The sequence below is a fragment of the Thunnus thynnus genome, chromosome 11, assembly GCF_963924715.1.
Source record: "Thunnus thynnus chromosome 11, fThuThy2.1, whole genome shotgun sequence".
In the NCBI taxonomy this organism is placed as follows: Eukaryota; Metazoa; Chordata; class Actinopteri; order Scombriformes; family Scombridae; genus Thunnus; species Thunnus thynnus.
In genome coordinates, this window is record NC_089527.1 from 29,916,852 (window position 1) to 29,927,671 (window position 10,820).

At 39.3% G+C, this 10,820-nt stretch overlaps 1 protein-coding gene across 3 annotated transcripts in view; it reads right to left on the bottom strand.

Moving 5' to 3' along the window:
* The window catches only part of LOC137193145 (interleukin-1 receptor type 1-like), a 36,147-nt gene that overhangs the window by 23,195 nt on the left and 2,132 nt on the right, over positions 1-10,820 (bottom strand). Inside the window, exon 1 of one of the 3 annotated variants that reach the window (XM_067604375.1) lies at positions 9,257-9,557. The exons of 1 other annotated variant lie outside the window; for it this stretch is intronic. In XM_067604375.1, coding sequence (XP_067460476.1) covers positions 9,257-9,304 — 48 coding nt within the window. In that variant the 5' untranslated portion in view covers positions 9,305-9,557. Of the gene's footprint in view, positions 1-1,007; positions 1,908-9,256; positions 9,558-10,820 lie in introns of those variants that run through there. One more of the 3 variants, XM_067604377.1, reaches the window with a different exon arrangement.

A 10,820-nucleotide genomic window follows, 5' to 3' on the forward strand; every position in this document is an offset into this window, starting at 1 on the left:
TGATCTGGGAGACTCTAATTTGGGACCTGGTGTGGGGACCTGCTTCGTAAGGTAGTTTATGCATGAATACTTATTGTAACACTTTAATTTTCTAAAATTAAAAGCATAATAAAACAAAAACAGGATTTTTACACCTATTTCCACTGTTGGATCTGGCAGGGTTATTAGTAATAATTAATAATTATCAGAGATAATTATAAATTATGAAATCAAAAATGATTAATATGAATTAATAATACAAGGCACCAACTGTTAGAAGGCCTCACATGGGGACACCAACTGTTGCATCTGTGAGGAGCACAGCTGGTTATTATAATTATCAAATTATTAATTACAAAATTAATACAATTATTAATTTGAATTAATAATAACGGGGCGCCACCCGGACACCGGGACCAATAACCAACCAATAAGGTAGTCTCATAAAAGAGTTCACTTAGAAGGCTAATATTAGAGGGATATCAATATTCACAGGTGAACAAAGAAGGTTTGAGTTTGAGCTCTGACTCTGTCAATCAGCCACTTTTCACAATATACACAATAAGGACAAAAGACTTCTCTTTAAAGATATAAGTGTTAATTAAGCAATAGCAGAGTTAACAAAGTTAGCAGATACTTTGATCAATAAACCACTATCCTAAAATCTAATTGTACCTGAGCAAACATACAGCTATGTACAGTGAAAACACATACAAGCAGGAACGTGTATGTCTGAAGCAGTTGTCCACAGACAGCGCGCATACGATGGCAGTCTGTAACACTCGTTGATTTCTGATCGACAAAGCAACTTACTTTCTCACTCACGGTGCCACAAGCAGAGTAGTCTCGAGGGGGACAAACACAATACAGTCTACTGTGGTGAACACAACTAAACAGGCAACAAACTTGAAATACTCCTCGGAGTGTAGCAGCACAAAGGAACTCGGTGGTCTGTCAATTCACAAAACAAACAACAGCACTGAAGCTGAAAATAACACTCAATGTAATCTATCTCTGCCCAGACAGACCTCTTGGTCGCTTCAGAAAGCGAGTAGGATGTGTGTTTCAGTTCGTCTTTCAGTTCAGCTTGCTTCCTCAGCGGTGTGGCAGAGAAAACAGCGGAGTCGACTTAGCTGAAGAAGAGAAGGGAAGAGAAGTTAACCGCGTCTTTGTGAAGAAATCCTTTTCTTCCTTCTGCAGGCTGTAAGAGCGCTGGGTTGCAGCAGCAGCGGTCTCTGTCGGATCCGGTGATTGTATACGGGCGAACACGGTCTTGTTTGATCCAGCGAGGGAAGAAACTTCCAGTCGGTGGAGAAAAATCACACGTGCATGGGGTTACCTCCTTTAGTAAACTGGCTCACAGAGGGAACAGAGCTTTCCCCCCAGCACAGTTACAAAGGACAGGCGGGCATTTCTGTGTGCAGCTGGTACTTAAAGCCGCGGTGATGTCAAGGCACAGCACAGCTGCCATGACTTGTGCCAGTTGCATATCTGTCTTAAAGGACTGTGCCGTGTAATGGGAATTCCTTTTGTGGATAACCTTCCTGTTTTCTGGAAGTGACCTGACCTCTTTGCATGGGATGGACTCCATCCCAACAGAGAAGTTGACAACTATTAGCCTACTGAAGTCCTGTAAACCATCAAAAGACTGACATCCATGTCATGTAGGAACTGGTCGTGGTTCAGTCATTTCACAATGTCAATACATCAAAATACCCGCCTGTTCCTACCACACTTCAACAGCTGTGAATAGTCCCTGTTATAGTTAGCTGTCACAATAACACAAATAAATACCAGGGTGCTCTTCACAACAGCTCAGCCTTGCACATTAATCTCACACCTATCCCTAACCATGGAAGAAACATACACAACCAAGTGAAAATTGGGCTGACACAGTTGGTCCCAGTGAGGCCCAAACCGAAGCCTATAAAGCTAGCACTTTTGAATATTAGATCCCTCTCTAGCAAGATATTTTATATTAATGATTTTATTTCTGAAAATGTGATCTTAGCTTTTTATTTATTTATTTTTTTATTTCATTTGTTTTATTGGTGATACTGTTAACGAGACACGAGTGGAAAGGAAAAAATAAATAAATAAAAGACAAATCAAGCAAATAGACAAACAAACAAACAAAAATAATGACAACAACAGCAATGACAACATCATATTAATATGAAAAAGATAATACACGTAGAGAACAACTAAGCAATATTGATTGATTATGGTGATAAGGAAAAGGGAAGGGGGGGGAGTGAATGAAAGTGAGAAAAGGAGAGTGAGAGAGCGAGGGGGGGGGGAGAAAATGAGAGCGCTAATAATTATTATGATAATGATAATAATAACAATACAATAATATATAGTAATAATGATAATAGTTTTGTTTGATAGTATACTGTGGCCGCAGCAGTGATTTTATATTAATTAAAATAAATTAATATGGCTATGGGGGGTGGAGCCAAACACACAGAGCCCAAGGAGGGGAGGACACCATCACCCTCCCACACGACAGCCAGCCCCCCCAAGCAACACAGCCACAGCCCAGGGACCAGACCATCTGAGACCAGCTAAGGGGTATTCCTCCTATAGTGTTTGTTTGTTTTCCTTCTTTCCTCTTCTCCCCCTCTCTGTCTTTTTTTGTTTGTTTGTTGGTTTGTTTGTCTGTTATGGAGATGGCCCAAACCTAGTCCACTTTGTCGCTGGACCACTCTCGGACCCTTTTGGAGAGAGTCTGTCCAATGGGAAGTGGCCATTAATATTTTTTATTTTTACTATACAAGGGGTAGGAGTGGAGGTACCCCAGCCAGCTACCTCCCGTTGCCCTCGCCAAGGACCGTGGCCATACCACCAGAGGGCAAGGAGTTGGGAGAGGTGGGCACTCCCACGCCCCGCACCGCTTGGCTCCACCCCCCACCGCCCTGCAAATTAGCATTACCCGGACTTGCGACTCCCTCTACTGCTACCACCACCACCCTCAAGGACCACAACAACGGCAGTCATAATAACAATAACAATAACAATAAAAATAATAATAATAATAACAGTAATAATAATAATGATTATGATAATTATAATAACAACAACAGCAACAATAATAACAATAGTATCATTCATAATATCTGGGATAACAATAATAGTGATAACAATAATAATAATACCAATAATGATAAAGATATTTAGTTTCTAAACAACAATAATTAGCCTATTATGATATATATTAGTGATATATTTGTGTAACTGAAATGAGAGGGAGCGGGGAGGGAAGAGGCAAAAAAAAAAAAAAAAAAGGAAAGGAAAAGTGAATTAAAAAAATCTGTTATGGGTTGGAAATGTGATCTGATATGTGGTCATGTGTGTCACACGTTATGGGAGAGTAAATTGGTCCAGTGAGTAATATGGCAGGAATGTTTGGATTGGAGATAGTTAGAGAAATATAGTAGGTTTTTGTGTTTAGTTTGGATTGTGATGTGTGTCAAGTCTCCCAGCAAGCAGGGCCATAGGGATGCTAAGATTCTGCAGCCAAAGATACACAAGAGTTTTTCTGTGACTGTTATCCAAAATGAAAGAACTGGGAAAATAATCATCTGTGTGACCCAAGGTGAACAGATGTCTGTATTAATCAATCCCATTTTAAACATTTTCCCTTGAGTGATGTGTATTCTGTGGATGGTTTTATATTGTATTAGTTGTAAATTTGTATTGGTAGTCATGGAGAAGATGTTTTTATTGATTTGTATCCAGAAATCAGAGTTGGGAGATAGAGCATTTTGAGGTTGGGAGTGTTATGGAGGTTTCTGACAATGAAAGAAGTTTATAAATTTTTCAAATTATTCTTCTGGAGATTTTAAAGATTTCTTCGCTTAATTGGGAAGACTGTAATATGTTATTGGATATGTTGATTTTAGATTTAATAATGGATTTTAGTTGTTGGTATTGGAAGAATTGGTCTCTCCCAACCCCATACCTCTGGATAAGTGTATTAAATGATATGAACTAGTTGTTTTCACATAAGTGGTGGACGTGAGTGATTCCTTTTTGTTGCCATGATGGAAAGTGAACGAAAGTGTTATACAGCTGGAAGTCCGGATTGTGCCAAATCAGGGTGAACCTACATGGTGCTAGTGATGATTTGGTGATTTTGTGGGCTTTCCACCAGGCTGTTAGAGTTGAGGAGATTATGATGTTCTTGTAGTAGTCCTGTTTCTTGATTGATTGTGGTAGGAATGGGAGGTCTGTGAGTGAAGTGGTTTTACATTGATTTTGTTCTATCTGTAATCATGGTATACTGTAATTATCTTTATGGATCCATTTGAGTAAATATTGTAGCTGATTTGACAAGACGTAATGAAGGAAGTTTGGTGCTTCTAGGCCGCCCTGTGATTTTGTGCTCTGTAATGTTGAAAGTGAGATTCTTGGTTTTTTATTTTTCCAGTAGAATTGAGTTGTTAAAGAGTTTAATGTTTGAAACCAGTTGTTAGTGGGGGTAATGGTATAGGTAATTAATTTGTAGAAGGGTTTTCATTTTAACTGTTGCAATGCGTCCAATAAGAGTAAGTTGTAACTTGGTCGTGCGTTGAGGTTAGTTGAGGTTAAACAACTCTGACAGCCTGGAGGAAATATTAATGCCTAAGTATTTGATATTACCGAGGTGGAGTGGGAGAGAGGGATCTTGGGCTGCAGAGAGAGATGGAGAGAGTGGACATCCTTGCCCGGTTCCCTGGTGGAGTGTGAAGCTTGGTGAAGTGATCCCGTTTGTGATAACTGTGGCCCTAGGTGATGTGTATAGTGTTTTAATCCAGTGGATGAATGACTCTCCGAAGCCAAACCTGTGGAGGGTGGAAAATAAATAAGCTTTATTAATAAAATTAATAAAACTTTTTCTGCGTCTAGTGATACAATTATGGTTTTGTTGTGTTTTTGCTGTGATGTATTGAACAAATTAAAAAGTCTACGGATATTGTCTGAAGCGTGTCTATTTTTGATGAAGCCTGTCTGGTCGGGATGGATTATAAGTGGAACGACTTTTTCTATTCTGGTTGCCAATGTTTTTGTAATAATTTTGAGATCTGTATTAATTAGTGAGAGGGGGCGTTAACTGGAGGGGTGGGTTGGGTCCTTATTTGGTTTTAACAGTAACATCATTACGGCAGTGTTCATGTGGGTGGGTATAATGGAGGTAGTTTTCATTTCTGTAGTTACTCTGAAGAATAGTGGTGATAATATGTTCCAGAAATGTTTATAGAATTCTGCAGGAAATCTGTTTGGTCCAGGTGATCTATTGTTTGGCATTTTGAGCAGAGTTTTATGTAGTTCTTCGAGGCTGAGTGGTGAATCTAAAAAGTGGGCTAAATCTGATGGTATTGTTGGTAGGTCCAGATTACTTAAAAATGTGTCTATTTCTGTTTGACTGGATTTGTAATTTGAGGAGTAAAGGTTGCTATAAAATTTATGAAATATATTACTGATTTCTTGCGGATTATGTGTGACTGTACTTGTAGAGTTGAGTATAGATGGGATTATTGCTTTTTCTTTTTTGTGTCGTAATAGATTAGCCAAATATTTACTTGATTTATTACTGTACTGAAAGTCTTCATATTTGAGCCGTTGAATAATGAATTGTGTTTTCTTGTATATACTTTCCAATTGGGTTTTAAGTTGAGCTAATTCATTTTGTTTTTGTTCACAGGGACTGCTGATTAGTTGATGCGTTAGGTGTTTGATTTTTGTTTCTAAGCTAGTTTCTTGTTCCTGTTATTGTCGTTTCTTATGTGATAAATATGAAATTATTATTACTCTGATGACTACTACTACTCTTAGTCTGATGACTGAGATCTCTGGAGAGTCATTCATCTCCAGGAAGGATGCCCACTCTCTCTGGATTAATGTGATGAAATCTGAATCCTCCAAGAGTGATGTATTGAAGCGCCATCTTGTGGGAGACTTGATTTGTGTTTGAGTTTTTATTGATAAGCAAACTGGAGATTATGATTGGATGGATTGTGTTTTCTTAGATGTGCTGGGTGACTGAATTGCTTACAAGAAAAAAGTCAATTCTGGAGAAAGATTGATAGAGAGAAGAAAAATATGAATATTGTCTAGATGATGGATTTTTTATGCTCCAACTATCACCAAGTCCAAGTTCCTTCATGTATTGTTTAATTACTTCAGTTGAGTGCCAGCTTCTTGTGTTACCAGGTGTGCTAGAGCTGTCGGTTGTAGGATTGATAACAATGTTGAAATCTCCAGCTATTATGATGTTTGCTGAATTGTATAGTAAGGAGAAAAAATTATGGAAAAAGGATGGGTCACGTGATACATTACCGCTAAAATTAAACCCACAAGCTAGCAAAATGAGTAAAAAACAAACGTCTTTGGAAAGCTTCTTTGTGAAGGGGAAAAGGCCCAGTGAGGAGACAGAAGAAGAGCCTACGACTTCCAAGAACACCACAACAGCACTGAAAACCCTGTTGCCATTTCCAACATCCTATCTGTGTTTTCTGCAGTGACAGCAACCAAAACAAAATTAAAGCTGCAAGCAGCGTTGAACGGGCCTTCGCACCCTTGCGCACGTTGGGGCGCGGTGCATTCCAAGGGCTTCTGTCACGGCATGCAGATGTTGTCAGACCTGGGCTGACAGGTCTGACAGGTCTGACTTTACAAACATGTGAAGTTTGGTGCAGACTGGAGCATGTACAATAAAGTGTATATGATAGGATGACAATTTTCTGCAGGGTGAGACATGTCTGTCTTGCTCACCCCTCCCCCCTGTCATCAAAATTATGAAAGTTTTGGGCCCTTTCACTGTAATTTCAATTAATAATTTGAAAACTTTTGATGAGTTTGTGTGTAAATGAAATTCACTTCCTAATTTTCATCAAGTCTACTTTTAGAAAAGTAGACTTTTAACCCACACGACCTGGTCAAAGTTTGATTGAAATGTGTACAGGTGTGTAGAGACAATAAGTAACTGCAGCTGCACATATTTTTTCCCACTTGGCTGAGGAGACTATTACACATGCAATCATATATTGTACTGATGATCAAGAAAGACTATAGCCTATATAAGGGAAGAACTCAGGAAGACTGGAGTTCTGAAGCTCAGCATTAAAATTTTTATGGACCCGCCACGAGCGTGGAGCAGCAGTTTTGTTTTGTAGTTTATTAGACAGACAGGGTTAATGTGTAGGATTTAATCATTGGTCTACAATCCGAGGCGGAGGGTGGCAGTAATGCACCTAATATGCTGGTTGCCAACCGCTGTTATAAACCAAAAAGAGGAGAGTAAAAGACTTCTTCTTTTTGGTTTGTGCCGGCAGTTGGCAACCAGCGTATTAGGTGCATTACCGCCACCTTCTGCTCTGGAGTGTGGTCCAGAGATTAAATCCTACACATTTATCCTGTCTGTCTAATAAACTCAAAGAAAACTCTACTGCTCCACTCACTTGGCAGGTTCATTAAAGTTCTTCCTTCCTGTATTGTCTTTCTTGATCATAGTATAATCTGTACTTGCATGCATAATAGCCTCCTCAGACAGCTGGTAAAAATATGTGCATATATTGGTATCGGCATTGGCAATAGGCCACAATGAGTTGGAAATATCAGCATATTGGATATCAGCAAAAATCCAATGTCATGCATCCCTAGTTAAAAGTCTTTACTTTCCTAAAAATAGACTTGATGAAAATTAGGAAATTAATTTGTTTTACACACAAACTCATCAAGGGTTTTCAATTTACTAATTGAAATTCAAGTGAATGGGCACAAAACTTGGATGATGTTTATGACACAGGTGTGAGCAAGGCAGCCATGTCTCACCCTGCAGAAAATTCTCATCCTCACACTGTTGAGATTTAATGTTTCACCATGACAGAGGAAGTTGCTAGAACTTTATTGTAAATGCTCCAGTCTGCACCAAACTTTACATGTTTGATAAGACTCCCGGCCTGAACACGTGTACGTGAAAATATTCCACCAGTGATGCAAACTGGCTGAATACCGCCCCCCACGAAATTTCAGTAAAGCAGCCCCAACAGTGGGCAAAATGGTGGACAAATGAAGTGATGTTTAGCCTATCTCCTTCTTGAACTGTCTGAAAACAGCCCGGGTCTGAAGACATCTACATGCCCGTCACAGAAGACCTTCGATTGCGCCGCGGCCCGACGTGCGCAGAGGCGCGAGGGCCCGTTCAACGCTGCTTGCAGATTTAATTACATTTAGAAAAGGCCGGTCCGTGAAAATATTGCCTGACATTAAACCGGTCCGTGGCGCAAAAAAGGTTGGGCACCTCTGACCTAAGGCACACATGTTCCAACTGATGGGGAACATAGAACAGTTGCTGTTGAGGGGGTTGCTGGGGAGGTTGCCATCATAGAGTGCTTTTCATTACGCTCTTCACGAGGACGGAGGAACTTCATTCACCAGACGGGACGTCCTCCCCCTACAGTCTATGGTCCTCGCTCACTCCAGCGTCATTTTGAGGAGACACAACGACTCATGACCCACAGCACCTCAACTGTCAATTATGTAGCCTGGAAGTCAGCTTTAAATATGTAGAAATTATTAAGTAACAGTTTAAACTCTAGAGTTTAAACTTAAAATTCATTCATACAATTAATTGATACTTTACACTGTTACTTAATATTTTATACATATTGATAGCTGGAAGGAAAACACCTGATAACTGCTCCAATTTGTATCATTTGATTATAGATCTATGGCAGCGTCTGGTTGTCACAGAATAAGACACAAATAGACAATTTAAACCTGTTAATTACTGAACGAACAGAACCGACATAAAAGAGCAAAAAAAAAGTGTTGCTTATTTAGTTTGTGAAAGTCTGACGTGATGATTTTATAGGAGACGCAGCTGTGCAGCGTCATATTCTCCAGAAGGAGCTGAGACGCACTGAAACACAGAAGAAATGAGAAGCCTTTTGGCGCATGAAGAAAAGAAAGTCACAAGAGTGTTTTTTTGTGATTGATTCATGATTCAGTAATTTTCATTTTATGAATAAATATGATCAGCTGCTGTTGGTGCTTTCATTCCTGCTCCACAGGTAGTTTTGCTGATCTGTTGTATTACTACAACAGCGGACGGTTTACTGTCCCGTTAGATCAGCTGACCAATCAATGAACACATAACATATATAACGTAATGAAAAGCACACTGCGTTTAGCTGGCGGCTAACTGAACAGGCTGTACAACAAACGTGCGTCACTTTGTCTTGCAAAATACACCAAACAACGTGCACATAACACCGCTGCAAAGCCCGCTTACCGGCAGCTGAAGTTCTCCTTTTTTGAGTGAAATGAAATCCCAAATCATTGTTATTTCTCCCGCTGAGCGTCAGTCTGCAGCAGCGACTCAGGGTGCATCAAGTCTCTTAAAGTACATCCACGTTTCCCTCACTTGCGTCTTTTCCTTGCGTCTTAGTCCCTCCCACCGTGGATGCAAGGAGAGACGCAAGGAAACCAAGCGAGGAGAGAGGAAACGAGGAAATTTGTTTTAAGAGACATGAGACGTCCTCTCCTCTGAAGCGTCATGTGAAGCGACGTCCGTTTCTGATGATTTCTGATCACAGCTGGTTCTCCTAATTTCACCTTTTTATTCTCCAGTAGACAAAATAAAAGAGGGGAAGGGATCGCCACTATTTTCTCTAGCAGTTTTACCTGCATTTGATGTTCTTTTGGCATTTTTCTAACATTTGAATACTTAGCAATGATTATCAAACCACACCTGTTCTCACTGTGACTGTCTATCTGGCCCCCAAACATGACAGCAGCTTCTTATCTGAGTTTTATGAGTTTATGTCCATTGTTCTTTCCAGTCATGATAAAGACATTTTACTTTAATTTTTGATTGATTTTAATCATCATGTCAATGACTACACTAATTCAAGGGCTTTGGATTTCCTGGATCTTGTTGCTTGTCTCAATATTGTTTGGCATGTACAGAGTGCCACCCACATTCATGGAAATACACTGGACTTAGTTATTACTAGGAGTATTGTATCATCCATTGCCAAAGTCCCTGTTTCTGATCATTCTTATGTCTTTTTTAACACCACCCTTTTTACATCAAATAATTGTCAAGAGACTGTTGTTGTGAAGTGTTACATTGACGATTTTATTTTCATTATATATGCTCCCACTTGGAAACATTATTAACTATCACCTGTTATTTACCATTTTTATGCTGATGACACGCAATTGTACATCGCTGTATCACCAGATGACCCCAATGCATTGCATGCTCTCATTGCCAGTCTAACTGACATTAATGTTTGGATGGGTAAAAACTTTTTAAAATTAAATGAGGAAAAAAATGAAATTCTTTTAATATGACCCACAATGGCAAGAGAAAAACTGCACTCAATGCTTAGTCAACAGTTTAAAACACAAACACAAACTTGGGAGTGATTTTAGACTCTGATTTAAATTTTAATTCTCATTTTAACAAGGTCATTAAAATATAATTTTTTCATCTCAGAAACATTGCCAAAGTCAGACCTTTTTAACTCAGAGAGATGCTCAAATGCTCATTAATGCTTTTATTACTAGCCATTTAGACTATTTTAATTCCCTTTTTACTGGATTACCTAAAAAGAAAATGGATCATATCACCCCACTGTTGAAGACACTGCACTGGCTACCTGTAACGTTTAGAATTTATTTTAAAGTTCTTTTACTTGTTTATAAAGCTTTAAATAACCTCGCTCCTCCCTACATCAGAGATTTTCTTTCATTTTATATTCCAGCCAGATCAGTAAGGTCCTCCACCACTATGCCCCTAAACTGTGGAACGCACAGCCTCTGGATATTAGAATGGCAAGCTCTCTCTG